This window comes from Poecilia mexicana, unplaced genomic scaffold (genome assembly GCF_051168715.1).
Source record: "Poecilia mexicana isolate PSO_F unplaced genomic scaffold, ASM5116871v1 scaffold_11, whole genome shotgun sequence".
Lineage (NCBI taxonomy): Eukaryota > Metazoa > Chordata > Actinopteri > Cyprinodontiformes > Poeciliidae > Poecilia > Poecilia mexicana.
The window spans coordinates 3,556,357-3,577,411 of NW_028263380.1; the positions used below are offsets into that span (position 1 = coordinate 3,556,357).

General features: G+C 39.8%; 1 protein-coding gene across 1 annotated transcript; it reads right to left on the bottom strand.

Moving 5' to 3' along the window:
- Positions 1-4,136: 4,136 nt before the first annotated feature.
- zdhhc18b (zDHHC palmitoyltransferase 18b) lies at positions 4,137-20,388 on the bottom strand. The gene is made up of 9 exons (XM_088010077.1): positions 18,839-20,388; positions 16,394-16,554; positions 14,287-14,436; positions 13,958-14,095; positions 12,681-12,738; positions 12,252-12,357; positions 11,255-11,364; positions 10,501-10,603; positions 4,137-6,976 (listed from the first exon to the last, which is right to left on the bottom strand). Exons 1-9 carry the CDS (start codon positions 19,081-19,083, stop codon positions 6,617-6,619), a joined length of 1,431 nt encoding a protein of 476 aa, XP_087866203.1. The 5' UTR covers positions 19,084-20,388; the 3' UTR covers positions 4,137-6,616.
- Positions 20,389-21,055: the final 667 nt, after the last annotated feature.

Sequence of the window (21,055 nt, forward strand, 5' to 3'; positions counted from 1 at the left end):
CAGAAATTTTACTCAAGTAAAAGTAGCAATGCTTCATAATAATGTTACTCAGGCAAAAGTAAAACTACCCATGGAAGTAAATTTTTTTTCCAAAAAGTTACTCAAGTAAATCTAATCAAGCAAATGTAACTAGATACTACACATCTCTGAACACAAGCTTAACTAGCTTAACTAACCATTGTTTAGCTAACATGAGACACATCCAACAGCATTATGCAACTTACTTGGTTTGTTTAGAAAAAAACTGCAGTTTTTGTTTTGTTTTGTTTTTTCCCTTTTGCTGGTTCTGGTCGGTTTGCTGCCATGATTCTATCACTGCTCAGCAGAACATGTTCCCTGCTGACCCACAGGAGTAAAACCCGTCTGACCTAGTCGGAGCACCGACTCATTATCAGAAAAATAACCAAAAAGTTGAGACTCAGTTATTGTTTATAAATACATACCTTATAAGGCTTAGGTGTTAAAATTACAACAAATGAAGGTATAAGTCCAAGAGATTATATATGTGTGGAATAAACACAACTTCTCTCCAGTGTTCAACAATTCAGACGGTTTACTTTAATGAACAAACTCACTAAGCTAAGTAACAGCTAATTGAACTACAAAGTAAAAGATGAAAGAAATACGAAGCTAAACTAAACTGCACAAAAATAAATAAATAAATAAAACATCCATCCATTCATCCATTTTCTGCCTCTTATCCGGGATCGGGTCGCGGGGGAAGCAGCTTCAGGGAGGCCCAGACTTCCCTCTCCCCAGCCACTTCTTCCAGCTCCTCCTGGGTAACCCCAAGGCGTTCCCAGGCCAGCAGAGAAACACAGTCCCTCCAACGTGTCCTGGGTCTTCCTCGGGGCCTCCTCCAGGTCTGATGTGCCCAGAAGACCTCACCAGGGAGGCGTCCAGGAGGCATCCTTACCAGATGCCCGAGCCTCAACTGGCTCCTCTTGACGTGATGGAGCAGCGGCTCTACTCTGAGTCCCTCCCGGATGACCAAGCTTCTCACCTTATCTCTAAGTGAGAGCCCAGCAATCCTGTGGAGGAAACCCATTTCAGCCGCTTGTATCCGTGATCTTGTTCTTTCGGTCATGACCCAAAGCTCATGATCATAGATGAAGGTGGGAACGTAGATTGACCGGTAAATCGAGAGCTTCGCTTTTTGACTCAGCTCTCTCTTCACCACGACGGATCGGTACAGCGCCCACTTCACGGCAGACGCTGCCCCAATCCGTCTGTCGATCTCCCGCTCCCTTTTTCCCTCATTTGTGAACAAGATCCCCAGATACTTAAACTCCTCCACCTGAGGCAGGACAACCCCCCTGACCCGGAGAAGGCACTCTACCTTTTTCCGGCTCAAGACCCTGGCCTCGGATTTGGAGGCACTGATCCTCATCCTGGCCGCTTCACACTCGGCCGCAAACCGCTCCAGTGAGAGCTGCAGATCACGTTCTGATGAAGCCAACAGGACCACATCAAAGCAGAGATGCGATCCTAAGGCCACCAAAACGGATCCCCTCAACACCTCGGCTGCGCCTAGAAATTCTATAGGCTATATATGTGTGGAATAAACACAACTTCTCTCCAGTGTTTAACAATTAAGCCTTACGGTTTACTTTAAAGAACAAACTCACTAAGCTAAGTAACACCCAATTGAACTACAAAGTAAAAGATGAAAGAAATATGAAACTAAACTAAACTGCACAAAAATAAATAAATAAATAAATAAAACAATAAAAACATAGAACAAGAATAGTACCAATAAAATGGTGCAATGATGCCAAAGTTCAAAGAACTGTGAATGTAAAGAAACCAGATTTATTTAGGAGGAAATTAGAAAGAAATCAGAGTTCAACTAGGTTAGAGTGTACAAGAACATGTTGTTTAGTCCTCACACAGCAAAACCAAAAACATTAAATAGTCCATAAAATCTACAGTAACATCACAGTCCAGTATGAAAATGCATAATATTGCCAAGGCATTAATGACACATTCACTTCTAAGACCTTGTGACTATGCTAACCAGTATGAAATAATAAATACATGAATGACGCTACCTGTACGCGCACCATTTAACCCGAGAACAATCCTCACAGCAACTCAAAACCTGTTACAGTGTAGAAAAGTTATGGTTATTAATACCAAAGATCATCTGAGAAACAATCTAGATAATTCTTTGTTATGGGATAAAAAAGTCACCAGTGACCCGAAGTGAAGGAAAAGGACGAGCATCTCCAGTTTCAATGTTCTTCAACACCCAATAATACCTTCACCATCACTTACTGTAATGTGAGAACGTTACACCACATTACAAAAGAAAATGTTCTTCAGATGACAAAGCAGAATAGCTGTGTAAGGCTATTCCAGGACGGTATTGGCCCGGAGCATTTGTACAGGAATACAATACACAACATTTACACTCTTGCTCATTTACAAGTGATCGCAAGATTCAGATTCATTGTGCAGTCACCGTGAAAGGTTATGCTAGTGACAAGTTTTGCTCTGCTAACTTTTCGTTTCCTCGTAGGTGTTAAGGTATTGCAGGATGGATCGAAGGACACCCAAAACCATTTTTGTCACAATTCAGTGTTGAATGTTGTAAACTGAGCCCTCCACATCCCCACCTCCACCAATGAACGAGGGCATCAACACAGTTAACCTACTACCTCAGGTCAACTCAGAGAAAAATGAGGCATTTAGACATATTTCCCGTTTAGACTCACTGTGCCAGAGAAGCCCTGAGGATGAGAAAAAACACAGAGGAGAAAAGTCACCAGTGAGCAGGGCGAGGAAAACACGCGAAGGAGCCCTGGAGATGAGGAAAGCCTTGGAGGGGCCCTAGAGACCGGAGACTACAAGAAAGCTTTACATGCCGGAACCCATATAGGTTCTAAAGAGGCTAAGGTCCACCAGGACGTTCTGCAGTTTAGGGCCCCTGGTGGAGCTCTGCAAAGACTGCTGAGCTGCTGCCAGTTGAGAGGCTGCTGGTTCTACTGCCATCTGCATTGGGCAGCTGAGCTGCTGCTGCAGCTGAAGGAAAAGAAACAGCGGCCGAAGTACCTTGATGCCAACGTGGCGCAGACTTAAAACAGAGGAGGACATTGGGTCAAGGAGTGGAGGAGTTGGAGCAGGTCATTCTGATGGTAGTAGTAAGGATGGGTCATGGAGTGGATGTTGTCCTTTAGGACGTCATTGGCCAATATTAAAAAAGAAAAACAAATCTGTCCTGTCCCCATAGAAAATAGTGTTCCTGATTGCACTCACTTAGCTGGGGAGGAGCTTCTACTGTTCCTGGGGCTGACAGCTGAACTGCAGCTGCTACTGGAAGCTGAGGAACCATGATCTAGAGGCGTAGCCAGGGCTTAAAAGGTCAGAGGCGGGCTGCTAAGTATTTTTCTACTGATTTAATCTAAAAGCTACATTTTAAACATTGTCCTGGCAGCTGGTGGCAGCCATGGAAGGCGTAGTCAGGAATGTTATGTCCCTGATTAGTTGCTCAGCTTACATAGAATTGAGGCCAGCAAAGTTTTGACTATTGCTTCTGAGTTTTGTTTGTTACGTAGATGGTTAGCTACCCATCACCAGGGCAGGGCTCTATCCGACAGAGGAGGACAGGACAGAAGAGGTGGACACAGCGCGCTTCTGTGTCAAACTGCCTGCTATGCGTGCAGCGCGTTCACACTGAAAGAGGCACATCATGTGTGTGTGTTTGGGATGTACGGGGGCGGTGTGGAGAGTATTGTCAGGCAAAATTACAAAAATTTGGGGCACCAGTAATATAGGCTTTTATAACCAGAAATGGATCTTACAATACACACGGTAAAAAAAAAAAAAGGCTACTTTTTTTCCTAAAAGGGAACAGTGACAGGTGCTCTTGCAACTTTGGACAATGTTTTGTTGAGACTCATTGTACGGGTTCCCGAAACAGGAGAGTAAAATGATGTTAGCTTGTGTCAACCAAACAATAATCTTTTTTATTTTAAAAATCAAACAGAAAGGTTCAAACATCTGGATGACCAGAGGTTTAAATACTTAACATTCTAAAACGTACCATGCCTGATCCCTTACAGGATTGGCTTACTGCTGCCATCTGGTGGTAAAAATTTAGTACTACGCGAACATAAAAGGCAGATTCATTGATCTGATGTTTGCTTTCCTTGCTTTTATTGGAAGAGGAACATTGGCTTAAATAAGCCCACAGTTCATACAAAAAGGAAACATTACATTTCTACTTCTGAATGCATTGCTTTCATTCACACTGAAGGTGCTGATGGGGTTTCGACACAGACGAAGAGAGAAGTTCATGCATGTGTCTCAACAGCTTATTGTGCTAACATGACCAATGGGGTCATTGTATTTTTGTGCAGCTATTGCCATCGTACAGTAATACATAAAACTTGCTTTTCAAGAGAGGAAAACTACAATTTTGCAACCTGAGAACCAATCTCTCCAGGAAAACGTAAAACAGATCTGTTAAAAAACACAAAATCAAATTATTTAAGAGATAAAAGGGGCAGGAACAGGTTTTGATGTTGATAAACCAGAGTTGAAAGTGCAAGCAGGTATTTGTAAAAGAGGGGATGATGACAAATTGATGGGTCTGAGCTGCTTTGGCTCTACTTAAAAGGTGCTTTCATGTTTTAAGAGCTGTAAATAAAGACATTCTTATACAATAAAATACATGTTTAGTTATGACCATGCAGTTGCATTCTCTGTCACTTGTGTAGCACTGAAGGGATACACACCAGTACAGCTGATAAGACACATCTAACCCAGCAAGCTTAAAGGGAAAATCCACAAAAAACTCACATTGTGCTATATTCACAATTTTCAACAAAACAGCCAGGTAGCATCAAAATGGACTATGATTGAAATTATTCTGATTCGCGGAAGCCAGTTGGATGTTTATCATAGGTACGAGGGATTTAATGGTGGTCAACATAAAACCTGAAAACGAAGGAAAAAAATCAGGGCAGAGGTTAGTAGATCAATTCCAAGCTTATTTCCAATTCAGCTGTCATCACTTACCATTTAAGTTGGAACCCAAAGAAAATGACACTCTATGGAAGGTTTGGTTCTACTGCATAAAATCAAGTTTGTCTGACTCAATAATTACACCCCAGATGTCTGAAAATGCCTTTTGACAACACACAACTACATTTTAATTAGCCCCAATTTAAGGCATCTGCCTAATAAGAATAATATTTCAAGATATCTTTAATTTTGGTTTGTCAAGTCAAAATACCTTCCACAATATCTCAAATATCTTCACCGGATTCATCATTTGAAAGGTCACACATCCATAAGGAAGCTGTAAAGTAATTATGACGAGTCAGAATTCCATTTTTAGATTTCTGAATTCATTTTGAGTTAATTTAGAAATCCCTCTTGTGGTGCCATTGAGCTGTCCAAAAAGGTGCCTGCAGAATTTTGGGTGTCATGCACAAAATTGTCCGAAAATGCCATAACGTAGAAAGGGTTCAGCTGTATTCAGTTTAGTTCAAAAATATTTATGGGATATGTGGAAAATGCAAAAAAAATTGTAAACTTGAAGACTGCTTCAGAAATCTGCAAAGAATTTTCTATTTTCTCCTCCAAGTAACACAATGCACTTAAAAATGGTTTTGAACAGAAAAACGTGCTTTTGTCAACTTTTTTTTATTAATTTTCGTTATAATATTGAAACGTCAAAATGCAACGTAAATCTGTCATTTTGACTAGGAAAAATACTAATTCAAGATATCTGAATTAGAAAAGCTGTCCAATTAATGACATCTCTGATTCATTTAGAAATATCTTAAAAGGAATTTTAATTAGTCAAAATTATAGTTCTAGATATTTAGAATGTATTTTTGTCTTATTTGCTTTCAAAATATCTGCAATTTAAATTGCACAAGTCAAATCTACATAACTAAAACTACATTTAAGATACCTATAATTATGTTGTCATTCAAGATATCTTTAATTACAGATTTGACTGATCAGAACAAAAAGTGAGACAGCTTAAATTTATTTTTGGACTAGTAATAATTTAATTGCTCATATATGAAATATATGTTTCAGATGCCAATCAATTAAAAAGATAAATTTTAATTATCTTGAATTAAAGCTCCTTTACAAATTATCTCCTGTCATATACACTAGTCAGGATGTAATTAGAGATGTCTCAAATAGGTATTTCATCTAAAAAAAAAAAAAAGAAAAAATAGCAATATGTCTGCTCATAAAACAAATTTCAGATATCTGGAATCAAACAGATTTTATGTTAAAACAGCTTGCCATAACGGTGGGGGCATTTTGAAGTGAGGTTCAGTTAAAAGGTCATAAGCAGTTCATTTCTTACTGGCAGTAGATAACTGTTGTTGCATCGTCATTTAGAATAAATCCACGTTTGTTGGTCCCAGAAGGGGCAAAGGTCAAACAGGTTCAGTCACTCCTCTGAGCAATACCTTGAACATAGCCACACATAGAACCACCCTTCTACTAGATATGCAGCTGACTTGTAGGTCATGTTAACCTAAGAACCATTAAGACCCCAAACATGCCTCCATTTCTGCTCTTGTGACATCTTAAACATTAAATGTATAATGTGCTTTCTGAACCCATATATAACCGGAGTCAGTCACTGCAGTGTGGCAAACTTGGCTCCTTGGTGGCCCCTGGCGGTGGAGCGATGGTTCCCGTCATGGGAGGAAGGGGATACGTGGTCGTCAAAGGTGGGCCTGGGAGTATGTGAAGAGGCTCGTTTGTGCTTGTGCAAGCGACCTTTGGTGGGGAGCGGAGGAGAAGTGCTCCCATAGGTCTTGGAGTTGTGGTGGGTGCCACCGCATCTCTGGGAGAGCTCCAGGGAGGGGTCGGAGTTCAGAGCCGAGGTGTTTTCTGGGCAAGGAAGAGCTGTCTGAGGTTTCCCCTGAGGACACGAGGTGGCCAGAAGAGGAGTGAGAGCCGCTGACTCCAGCAAACCTTTAGGTCCCTGTACACACTGTGGAGGGGGATGGAAACAAAAGATAAGAATGAAGGCAAAACCCAGCAAAACTTAAAGGACAAACAACATGGCAATGAATTAGCTTAGTTTTAATAAACAGAGGCCTAATTTTAATACGGGCAGTTAGGTCTCTGTAGGACCAGTGTCAGAACTTGGTCCACACTGCAAGTCTGGTCTGTTTCTGGTGAGAGTTGGACTAAAGCTCCCCTTTGTCACTGATTCTCTTCATAGCTTTTACGGACAGAATTTCTAGGTGCTGAGGGGATCCATTTCTGCTTTTTGCTGATGTGGTTCTGTTGGCTTTATCAGGTCATGACCTACAGCTTTCACTGGAGCGGTTCACAGCTGAGTGTGAACTGATGAGGATCAGTGCCTCCAAATCCGAGGACATGGTCTTGAGCCGGAAAAGTGTAGAGTGCCTTCAGCAGGTCAGGGAAAACGTCCTGCCTCAAGTGAAGGAGTTTAAGTATCTTGTGTTTTTGTTCACAAATGAAGGAAAAAATGGAGCGGTAGGTCGAAAGGTAGATTGCCACTGCCTCTGCAGTAATATGGGTGTTATACTGGTCTGTCGTGGTGAAGAGAGAGTAGAGTCCAAAGGAAAATCAACGGTTGACTGCCTGCTCTCATCTATGGTCACCAGCTTAATATTGGGTGAGAAGCTTGAACATCCTGGAGGGACACAGAGTCCAGCCGCTGCTTCTCTACATCGAGACAAGCTAGTTGAGGAGGTCTGGGTATCTGGTTAGGACACCTCTTGGACTCCCTCCCTATAGAAGGAGTCCAAGAGCCGACCTGGGTCTCCTTCAGGTTGGCTCATCCCACCTGGAGGAGACCCAAAGAAAAACCCAGGACACACTGGAGAGACTATGTTTCTCAGCTGGCATGAAGGAGCTGGACCAAGTGGCTGGAGAGAGGGAAGTCTGGGTCTCTCTGCTTAGGCTGCTACAGCCGCAACCTGACCTCATATAGTATAAGTGGGTGGGCGGACGGACGGATGGAAAGCATAAATTTTGAGACAAAATTGAGGTTTTGTTTAGGCCAAAAAGCTCAATTTTGGCTTCATTTGTCCAATGTTGTCTGATAATTAAGATTTTGTCAATGTAGCAAAAAAGCAAAACAGAAGAAACCTGTGAAGGCGGCAAATACTTTTACAGTGAAACCTATAAAATGCTGAAGGGTCACACTCCTATTCATGCATCATGGCAGTGCTGGTAGATAAGCATGCAGGGCAGCTGGGGAAACAGAGACAGCAACAGGTACTGGATCAACATGCTTCCCCTCCCTCTGTCTGAACATGCTTACCATGCTCAAGTCTCATCATTTCTGCTCTAAAAGCAGCTTATTAGCCAGCACAGGACACTGCAAAGTCCAGACATGTCTCCTCCTGACGATGGAAATGGGGTACAAGCACAGAGACACACCACAGACACAACAGTGAGTTGGGGGGCAACTGAAGACACACAAACCGGGTGTGGACCAAAGATCAGCTGCAAGGTGGAAATGTTTAGTCTGAACGGTGAGGAAGGACCAACGGAACGGGGAGGGGAGCACAGAAGGAATGCGACAGGTCTGGGGTCTCACTTATAAAGGTGGAGTACAAACAAAACGGGGCCTAAACCTGGTACAAAGGTTGTGATGTAAAATATCGGTATCAGTATCGGTATCAGATCGACGGTAAGGTCAATACTTTAATTTAGGACTCACTCTTGAGTTTTATTTTGCTTTTGTATTGCAGTTTCTCAACTCTACTTCAAAAATGTTTTGCTGTGATTTGCTCTCATTTCTGGACTTTATTTAGAAAACACAAATGTGTTTCATTTCTGTCGTTTCTACACTAAAAAAGAAAAAAAGAGAATGGAGAATTGAGCTTCAGCTTAAAAATTGGTTAATTTGTGACATGTAGTCGAAAGAAGTTTATCAAGTTAACTTTATTTACATTTTCTGTATCATGTAAATATGTCATTAAAGTATTTTGTAGACACTTATGAACTTTACTTAAATTCTATCATAGGTTTTAAAAAGCATAATTAAAAAAACAACACAAAAACATCTAATGGTCAGAAGTTTGATGACATATCAAGCTTAAATAAAAGTTATCGGTATTGATATCGATGACACTGTATTCACTTGATATCGGATCGATACAAAAATATGCTGCATCACACATCTCTACTGCATAGTCTAATAAGGAGGAAGGGAATAAGGAGGAATGTTGAATAATTGTGCTAGATTTTATTTAAGAAAGTCAAAATATGAAGGTGAACTTTCTGGATTTATATTTGTCAAAAAGTTGAAAACCGAGTATTTTTTCCTTCCAATGTACATGTTTTCTGTGGTGTTGGTTTATCACATAAACTCTGAATAAAATGCATTATTTGTGGTTGTATTGTAGCACAAAGAAATGTGAAAATGCCTCAGGGATGTGAATACTTCTGCAGTACACAGTACATTCATTCAAACACAACGGGAAAAAAACTATAGAAATGGCTTGAAAGGCGTTCCTCTAGCATAAACAAAATCCCACCTTCATATGCCAAAAAGCAGCTATTTGATATCAAAGTAGACTGAAACTGCGCCTGAGGTGCAGAAACTACTGTAAACAAAAGTTCTTAGCAAGCCTTCAGAATCCTTTTGTATCCACCTCTGATTTGGGAGAACAAGAAAACAACAAAAGAAAGTTTTTCCTTCTTACTATGCCTGAACTTTTTGAAAATACTCCAAACAATTAAAATACACAATAGCAGCGTTTCCACTGAAAATGTAATTGGACAATTTGACATTTCAAAAATGAATCTGCTTACTGGAAACACACCCATTTCTTAAAAAATAAATTAAAAAAAAGAAAATGTTCTGGCGCGAGTACGAGATGAGGTTTTTTGACTGTATGGAATTTGGTTTATTTCGCAAAACTCCAGTGGAAATACTTTTTTTGCATCACATGAGTCACATGATGAGCAGCCGGATGTTGCCGCTGGCGCAAACCACGAAGAAGAAGGTGACAGGAAGTCATTGGAGGATGATGTCACAGCATGTTTTCAGTGACATTGGTGAACAAACTTATTCACATATAATTTTAATTACATTTCTTCAGAAATGGAAACACCGCATTGCAGAATTGTGTTTTTTTCTACATTAGCGGTATACTGACAAAGTTTTACAACCATTTGTAATGGAAACCCAGCTACAGAAAGACTTTATACAACCATCAGGAACAATGAAGTACAGCAACTTCTGTGCATTTACTAAATGGCAAACAAACAGTGCACTGAGAGAGACATCAAGCCCACATCCAGTTGAAATCACGATGAATGTTGACTAGTGAAAGCAGTTTGAATACAGCACAGAGGGGAGGAACCTCCACAGGACACTGGGAGACAGACAGGCAGACAGACCGCTCTGGGACTACAGCAGGCAGCAAGGATTCACGCAGGCAGGGCTGCAGATTTAGTTTGATTCAGGAACAGCGAAAAATCAGTAGAGGATTTCTGCAAGTCAAGGACCAGATGGGATGATCCTCCTACCACGTTTATATCGCTTTTAGTGTTTGGATTGGGCAGCTCCAAGTCCACGCCGCTCGTCTGGGCCGGCTCATCCGCGGGCAGGAAGCCTCGTCTGTCGATCAAGCTTTAAAGCCAGAAAGAAAAAAGAAACTAATTAGGGCTAATAGGGTTAATTGCATTTAGAGCAAAGTATAGTAGGTATTCTTAGTAAGGAATACGCTCTAATGAAGATGTATACGGAACAAAAAAACGCTTCAAACTGGAAGATTGACAGAGGAAACCAGATGTTTACGTACACTGTATGAAACTTTTTTATCCTCTTTGTCTGACATTAAATCAGACTAAACCTTCCCCTTTTTAGATCAGTAAGGTTCATCAAAACTATGTCTATCTGCCAAATGTAATGATGTAATGTGAAAATTGAAGAACTAAACACCAAATAATTAAAGATTGAGCTAATGCCACAGCACTGATCTAATAATAACTTAATCTAACCTCACATTATGTTATGCAGATGATCGGCAGGATGCTGCACCAGGTGGGGATTGCTTGGCCACACTGTGTTGTCTATAGAAATACATTTAATTTGCTGGCTGACAGCTCAAGCTTCAAACAGCAAACCACTAAATGACCAAATGGAAACTATAAAACTAAGAATTAGAGAGGGGTTTTTTTAACCTCTTCGAAAAATACTACTTTAGCAAATCCTGCATCCTGATGAGGATTTAATACAAATAATGTCTGTTCAACAATCTTTGAAGCTTTAGAGACTGACCTGGGTGGCATGGGCACACAGAGAACTGAACAACAGTTAATAAAAATGTTTTTATGACTGTATGGGTTGGTTACAGCTTCTCCACTCTTCCCCGACCAGGAGCCTTTGATCTGAAAAAATAAATTAATAAATAAAAATACATGGTTGCACACTAGTCAGTTATTTTAAGCAGATATTATAATGGTTTCCATTATGTAACAACTACACCCACACTTTCACATCCCACATATGTGTATATGAGCTTTTGGCATCTCTGTTACCAAAAATATATCCACCCGGTGTAGAGATCACAGGCTGTGGAAGTCCTGTTCCCTAGGATTTTATGTCTACAACTTGGCAAACTGCAAAAGTCAATGACTGACAGGCAGGAAGGTGGAGAACGATAATAGAAGAGTGCTGTGGTGGAGCAGGGGTTAAACACAACCCACATGTGGAGGCCTTATTCCTCGATGCGGACGACACAGGTCCAAGTCTCAGCATTCACCCCCTCTCTCGTTACCCACTTTTCTGTCAATTCACTAACATATAAAGGCCACTGGAGCCTTTTAAAATAAAATGAAATATTAAAGACAAATGGAAAGAAAACAAACAATAGCAGGCAATGTTAGTGAATGATGGGAGAATAAAAAAAGAGAGGAAGAAAGGTTTGGATGTAGTACAGAAAACAAGAAGAAAGAGGACAGGGGAAAGGAAGGAAAGACAGGTTGGCCACAAGAGAGGGATGAACGAAACAAAGAATGAAGGAAATTCAGGAAATAACAAACAGAGGAGTAAAGAAAGTATGTATGGTCACAATTTAGACCAAAGGGATATGGAAATGCAAAGATCTTTTCCTATTTATCCAAACATGTACAGCACTGAAATCAAATGCCTGACTGCATAGCACCCACAGTCTTACATTTGTTGTTAACTTTTGTTATAATTACATTTGCACTTGTCCAACTTTCATCCCATCACATTGAGCAGCAGCACATACTCTGATGTTTAGTGTACTTACGTCTTCATTGGTGGTCAGATTGGAAGCAACAAGGTAGGTATGGAAGCCCGAGAGGCCCAAGATAGACCAGACTGAGAAGAAGCATATAGCCAACTCCACTGCAGTAAACAAGTGGGTCAAAGAAAACATCACAGGAGGTTCAAATGATTCCACTGACGAGTTTCTTTTTCTTTGGTACATGGTGTAGTACAACACAACGTTCAGAAAAAAGAACAAGTATTACTCACACTATAAATGCTGTAACTGATTTACTTACTGAAGCTGGTCATGATTTAACATTATGTCAGATTCTGAGTCATAAAAGCAGCAACCAGCAGCTTTCTAAAAGATGAAAGTAGCCGAATGTAGGAAGTCAGAAGGTTTTATACAGCCTTATCATCAGTTTACTCAGTATGAAACAGATGGCAGGGAAAATGAAACCCCATGAAAGGATATCTGCCAGGACTCTCCTGAAGGGCAAACATCAGGCCTTTTCCTCCTTTGGCCCCTAAAACAAAAAGCACAAACTACTGTAATTACAGACCTGATAGTGGAAAATAATCCTGAGCCTGAAGTTTTTTCCACACCCAGGAGGCAACGCACTTTTAATACATAACAGAATCATGTTTAAAAATAACCCTTTCAACCCTCGGGTGGTTTCTGGGTTTGCGGGCTCCTGGCCCCAGATGTTTTTTGTGTATAATATACATGTTGCCAAGAGGCGGTCCAAGCATAAGCCCTGGGAGAACATGTTAAAAAAATCCCCTTAAATGTTAAGATTCTAGTGAATTGTGTGAATGCAAACAGACAACATTTAGGCAGGACATGAACAAACCTAACGTGAGTCTGAATTACAGTAGATTCTTTGGGCGGAGCCCAAGGCTTCAGGGGCCCCTGAGCTCCTGGGGCCCTGAGTACAAATCCCAGGTAAACTCAGTAATCCATCCCAGCTTTTAACTAGTCTCTTCACTGCCTGCCTACTGCTCTTACCATGTGTTCACAATAACAGCAACTAGAGCTGTAAAACTGCCAGAAGTAATTCACTTTTTATGAACTAAAATGATGATAAGACTTTATTTAATGGGGACGACATGAGATGAATCAGGAACATGAATGAAACTATTAATGGTGTCAATGGGTGTTTGTATCCCAAACAATGTTAGCTTTTCAAACATAGCTCAGGTGACTGCAGGACGTCTTTTAGTTGCATTTGCAATGTTGTCAAGGTGCTGCATTTTCGAGACATTGGACCGGTACATTAAAAATGCTGACAGCATTCATTTTAGCTCCTAAGAACTGTTGTTAATGAGAAGCTTGTTGTGATGATGAGCTGAAAGTGGAGAGTTTCAGCTCTTCTTAAAGAGGCAGAGGCCCAATTTCATGGTGTCAAATTACAAAGTCATATTTCTTTTCTTGATATATAAAGTATTTTTATAACAGCTAAAGGTAACAGTTACTTGATTGTGCAGTTACTTGATTGTGCTATCAATCACAAGAAGATGCATAACACCACTCCTTCAAAAATGAAACCCTAAATCATGCACAGATATAAACATGTTCTTACAGTTTATGGCTGGCCAGGACTCACATCTTTCCCATTCTAGGTAACAATGATCTACTGTTGAAAAGTGAATCGTGTCATATGGTGCCAATGTGAGACCAGAGAGTCCTCCATTCAGGGGTGTACGTGGGATTCCAGATGGCTGAAGAAAGAAAAAGTCGCTTACTCAAAGCCAGATGTGTGGTCACACAACCGAAGATGAACGCCGTCAGGAAAGACAGGGACACGATGAAGGTGTAGAAGAACCGGTAGTTGCGCTTCCCGACACAGTTCCCCACCCAAGGACAGTGATGGTCAAAACGCTCTGCAAGTTCAGGAAAATCTGATGAGATTTGACTGGAAAAGTACGAGAACAGCCCACACCAACCTTCCAGAACATGCTCTCTGTTAACGGAACCTGTGGAGCCGTGCTCACTCCAACACTGTGAACCCTCTGTCAATATTGACAGCTGGTAAAATGTCTCATGGTGTCTAGTGAGTCTATCCACAGCTCACCCACACAGTTGTCACACAGGCTGCAGTGGGATGTGCGAGGAGGCCGGAACATCTTGCAGGTGAAGCAGTACTTGAGCTTGATCACCTGCTGGTTGATGAGGACCTCCTTGGTGCGTGGCGGAGGCCGATAGCTGGTGTTCCCCGTGTCATCTATGGAGAGAGGCATTGCTTTTTTTTATAACATGATTCTCTTTGACGAGAAGCCCCAACTCACATCAGATGCCCTTACACAGCTGATCAGACCTCTTCCTGGGGATAAGTACTGATATGGATACAAAAAGTTAGAGTTCTTGCTCCTTGTCACCTCATGGTTCTTTTCCTCTAGAACAGGGTGTCCAGACTTTCTGTCACGTGAGCCAAAATCGATGAGGCAATAGTACAAAACTAAAATCAAGCAAATAAAGTTGTCTGATTATGTTTGTTTGTTGTTGTTGTTTCTTCTTTTAATTTTTTGTAAGGGATGTTATTCATCGTAGATCCAAAACTTATAAAGGATTTTGCACCTTTATTACAAGAAAAACAATCTAGTTTTCAAGTTGATTGGACAAATTTATTCTCAGTATAAGAACAGGATTTGAAATCATAAGCTTGCTATAGTTAGCCAGGTTTGATAAAACAAATAAAAGCTGATTTGACTGTGGTAAAGTCAGATGTGGTTCCATTATAAAGCTTGGTAATAAAAAGACAAATACTTTATGTTGTAATTAACATTTTCCATTAAGTGTTTGATGGTCTAGTCACGTCATGTTTCCAGTCGGACTCGGTACGCTTATAACTCCAGTGAATTCTAAAAAAGTTGTCTCAACTGTCACTAGTGGAAAACACTTATATCACACAAAACTCTTAGTGTTTCCATGGAAATGACCATGATGAAAAACATCTCATGCTTGTATTGGTGAATACTTTTACAAAGAACTTTATACAACTGGACTTTTCTTATTGGTCTTGTAAAGTGTCTTGACTTTACCATAGTTGTGAACTGGCACCATCCAGTCACCATTGTGACTTCTGGAAGTCACAATGTTGCAAAATGAATTCATCATCGGCAAATTTTTTGTGGACTTGCAATTTTCACCAGTCATTGCAACATTTCTGTAAATCTGACCAATCACCTTCATGTTTTCTGTTTTCCCTTCTTTTCTGACCAATCGCAGAACCTCTGCTGAATTTGGACCAATCCCCATCTAATTTAACTTCTTGTTTCACGACGTCTCTTGAAAGCTGAACCTGCGAGATGAAAGCATGTGTGACGCTAAAATGGTAACATTTATCCTTTTTATTTTTTGCAAAAACCAGAATGATGTGTTCTGCTTGATTTGTTTCCACCCCATAAACAGTTCACTGAATGATCGATATGGAATTCTTCTTTTGCACTTTGACCCTTCTTTGGAACATGACTTTACCTGTATAAGATGCTACTTCAAGAACTTGTAAATGGTATTTGCACTTTAAACATTAACCATGGTAAAATCCTGTCTTCCTTGGGAAGGATGGGTGTAACAGTTTTCACTCTTTTGTAAGACCATCTTACGGCTGAAATAAAGTTTTACGAAAATTGCAGCTTTTACCATAACTTTTGTGAAAAGGGGCCACAAACTCAGTCATTTTAAGCTGCAACAATCACAAAAATCATTGCATCCAGGAGGGACTGACTATGTAATGAAATGAAAGAAAATGAATGAACATAGCTTATACTTCTGAATAAATGTTTGCCACATGTGGCGTAATCTTAAAATAACTTGAACAAAAGTAGCACAGTTGAATAAGATAGCCATCTTACATCACTGCTGGCTAAGCTTTGGTCCTGTGTAGGAGGCTCCAAGGAGCACAGGAACAGAACTTTGGGTATTTTTGCCAACAAACACAACTACTGGAGAACTACTGACACATGTGAAGAGCAGGGAGCAAAGAAACTGAAAGAGGGCTGAATAATTTAACATTGTAATTAAACAGCTATATGAAGTTGACTTGACATTTACAACGCTTTAGGAAGCCACTTAAAAGCCCTTGTGCCAAATGTTCTCTATATTTAGCAGCATAAACTGTTAATCTAAAGGCGGCAATGTGTCAAGAGGCCATTAAATATCCAAGAGACGTCGTTTCTTACCAATCTGCCTCTCGATGTCTGCGGCCTCCTCTGGAGTAGCTCGAGGCAGGATGCCAGGGTCAGTGAAACTGGTCTGGAGCAGCGTGATGAGCACGAACACAAACAGAACCCCTCCGATAGCAGGTATACAGCTGGTCAGGTGTTTGACCAGGAATGGGCAGCTGTGACAATCACACACACACACACACACACAGAGAGAGAGAGAGAGAGAGAGAGAGAGAGACAGAGAGAGAGAGAGAGAGAGAGAGAAAGGAGGAGTTGCAAAGAGACTGACCTTAACCAGAGCTGGAAACAGATCAGGACGACTGCACTGTGGTTTACAGACGATCTGCTCTCATTTAATAACTCAGGCTTTTAATTACTGTCTGAAGCCCTATGAGACAGAACACACTTTCCACCATGTGGTCACAGAGAGAATAGCAGCTTTTAGTGATCTTTTTTTGTTTTGTTTTGTTTTTTTGTTACTGAATTGCTTAGAGTTGTTTTACAATACTGTTAGCAGCCAGGAGAAGCATCATCATTTGAAGGGAAGAAGCAGGAAGTACGTTATCCATGGGTGCAGTTTCACTTTGGTAGTATAAATATGAAGGACCTCCTATACTTCAGGCATTTGGGAGTGATTTAATAATTCAAAACGACTCAAATTTAAGAAGTGTAAATCATAAGAGATGGTTTTAGACTTCTTTTTTAAAATTGTTGTTCTTCGGTGTATTTTTTCTTCACTAACAAATGCACACTGTAAATAAACACGTAATGAATTACAGAATTTGATTGGAGGGATAGTCAAAACCAAAGGTCTTTGAAAAGTACATTAAAGAAAAAACAGATTATTCTGCTTTCTATGTGTTTGGGTTGATGACATCACAAAAGGCATATGAGCTGATGGATAAATACAATGTACAATTAGACCTGTCGTGATATCAAATTTTGCTTGTTGATAAATTGTTCCAGAAGTTATTGCGAAAAAACAATAATTCTGCTGTTTTTAAACCATTTTCACGTGTTATGTTGATAATGGCATAATAAATGCAAATTCGCTAAACTTTTATCTTGTAAAGAGCACTTCACACTGAAACTAGAAGATATTTTAAATATCCAAAATAAAACACAACAGCCAAAAAAAATACATAAAAATAAAATAAAAACCACACACAATCGAAACATAAATAAATGGGATCATGAAGTCTCTAAGCAAAACGGCCCTTCAAAAAAGATTTATCGTCGGAATGGAAATTATCAAGCTTATTTTAATTTAATATGACATTAATTGGCTAATCGATTCATTGTTTATTGTGACAGGCTTATGAAAGATGAATGGCTTTTGATTATTGGTGTAACGCTACGCAGAACTCAGCTAGACAAGACACGATATTGAGTTCACGGCAACAAGATGAGACGAGATTTTAACATGACTTCATAGAAATCTTCAAAGAGCTAACATAAAACAATCAGTAAATTAACTTAAGCGAATCCCTGAAGATTTTAGGTTTGACGTAGTCCAAATACGACTCCCAAACCTTGAGGAAAAAGTTTGTCTTCAAGTGTGAAACACATGTCTAATATTCTAATGGCATGAAATCAGCCCCTTGCACTACTTTACTGCATCAGGCAGGGGCACAACTTTGAATTTTGATGTGCATGCAGACATTACATCATAGGTATGGGCCTCTGTTATTGATCACATCATTTACACATGCACAAACGGCTGTTAAATACAGAAAATGTGACTAGAAATATTTTTTACGCCATCCTTGGCGCCCCCTGTAGCACAGCGCCCCTATTTGTCGTATATAATGCCATTTTTTTGCGGCACTGGCATCAGGATACTTTTGTCTTGCAGCAAAAGTGAGTCTGGGATATGAATTTTTTTTTTTTTTAATCATTTGAGGTAATATTTTTTATCAGTAGGGACAAACGATCAATTTGAGCACATATTGCTAATATTTTCTGAATTTCACCATTTAGATTAGACCTGTAAACACGAACAAAAACGATGTTTGAAAGTCTCAATTTCTGATTGACACTCATGACACACAGGAGAGTTCAGAACCAATGAAGTAGTGTTTGCAGTTTGGTGAAATTTGCATCGTTTGAAATGTTTTGTTGGATTTCCCGAGTTTTCTGAACAATCTTCTAAAACATGTTTTATTACTGTTCAGTCTCCCTGAAACCCATGCAATGTTTTTACTTATGACTACAAGAATTCCGTGCAGCTATATGGAAAACAAACAACAACAAAAAACTTTGATTAAAAACTTGTTTAAAACAAAAGATCAAAATAACCACAGGAAAGGGCACGTGAATGCTTCGTTTTAGGAGGGGAAATTATATTGAGTAAATGTTTGTTATTGAAACAAAATAGCAAACTATGATATGCTCTTTAGAAGTGAGGTTAATTTTACCAAACTTCTAAATATACGGAACAGAGTGGAAAACACAACTCACTCAAATATGAAAAATAAACCGCTCGTGACGAGGATAAGGCCCAGAGTGAGGGGAAAGACCCCACTCTGACGGGCCATCATAATCCGTCCATCGCAGAAGAAGCGGTTCTTCCCGGGGAAAACTTCCCACTTTCTCCTGGGTGTTCTCCCGTCATCGCCGACAGCCTGGTGTTGGTGAGAAGGGGGGGTCTGGGTGGGTGTCGGCAGCGCCTTCGGGTCGATCTGCTGATACTCACGGCTTTTCATGGTTTCTAAAACAGAGTGGGAGCTCTGTCCCGATTAGGGCACCGAGCGACAACATCACCGGATCCCGACCACTCTGCTGAGGTGGACGGCCGTCACGAGCGTCGTCATTCCACGGATAGAACAAGCTAGTGATACCTCTCTGTGGATGGTCAATAAATAAGTGTGTTACTCCGGACTGCAAATAATGTCATTTTTAACCTCCATGCCGCTTCATTAACGATTCTTTTCCGTTTACAGGAAGACTGAATCCTAGCTGGAGCGATAATCCACTGCCCATCGTTAGCTTAGCTCTTCCACTCAGCAGCGTAGCCAGTTCATCCAGATGTGTCCTGATTTACTGAACATCACTGAGCAACATCCGTGTTGCTAGCTGCACGGCTTCCCACACATTTTAATCTGCATCACTTCTTGGGGTCGTCGTCCTTGTTTATATAGATGACACTTAACATAAAAACCTAAGTTGCTCTCAATTCTTTCCAGCAAGACCTCGAAACCCTTTCTTTTTTATAACCTAATGGCTTAATGGTGAGAATTGCGGCTCATTTTCAAGATCCATATCATATGAGTCGGCTCTTCTAAAAGAACTACTTCGCCAAACGGCGCTTCGTGTCTTTTTTTTTTTTTTCTTTCTTTCTTTTAAGCGCAAGCGGCTCTGCATCTATGAGAGGGGCTAACATAAAGTGTTCTGCAGCATAATGTGGGTCACTTGATAGAGTCCGCTTTGTTTAATTTAATCTCAGATTAAAGCAATCTGTTCTGTGAAGCCCTCGAAAGTTTGCAAGATAACATTAGAGAACAAAACAAAAATAAATACCATTGAACATAGTCTCTTCCAGAAACTGATGTGCAGATATAAAATTCGTTGCTAAAATAACCTGTGAGGTGCTGCTGTGTTACGAATAATTGTTTAAACGACATTATGATGGTTTTTATTTTAAATATAGTTTTATTTCACATTATTCTAAGCTATTTGAAAACTAGAATGTTTCTTGTTTTAAGAAGCCATTGATGTATTTATTCCCTATAGCTCTGATGGTTAAATGCTTCTGTACTAAACTTTTTAAAGCTTAAGTAAATAAATCAGAACATAGCGGAGTTAATGGCTTTAGTCTATTTACCCAGGTCACTTAGCAACCTTTCAGATTTGCAGGTGGAAGTGGTTTGAGGAGGTCATTCTCAGATCTAAGTTCACAGGTATGAAAACATATATAAAGCAGATGTCAATTTATTTGATCAAAATCTGGTTCAGGGGTCAACCTTTACAAGCTAGAGAGGCATTTCTGCTTTCTGACTAAACTTATTTAGAGCTGCAACTGTCACATTACTTTAAAAATAATAATAATAATAATAAATAATAATAATAATAATAATAATAATAATAATTTTGTTTTTAGGATTTTAAAAAAAGATAAAAACATTTTGCAAAAAGAGGCTTGATAAAAACAAATCCTGTATGATAGAAAATGGTGTTTAAAAACACATAGATTCCAACAAGAAAAACAGATATTACTTGTTCTATTCTTTGTAGAAATTAAATGCAAATATTGCAGGAAAAAACTGTGAAAACACGCAATTGTTGTTATATTTAAATAATAATTTAAAAAAAACTTTAGTGGTTTCTTTATCATTTTAACTGTATAAAGAGCCAGCTCCAAAGAGCAGCTTGTGACACCGCAGCCGCAGCTGCAAATCCCTGTTCTAGTCCAATCAAGGTTATCAATTAACTTTTTTTTCTTCGTCTTTTTCTTTCAAATCCATTTGATGGCCCCGTTCATTCATATATTTATTTATCTCTTAATGCATGTATCTGTTTTTTGTTTTCAGTTTCTTTTTTCACGGCATGTCTAAGTACAACCCAAGCATATCAATAGCATAATAAACTTTCCGAATGTTGTTACGGCTTTCCGGAAATGTCAGTCAATACATGGAGTTTCAAAATAAACTTGCATCAATTTGAATAGCAGGATGCGCC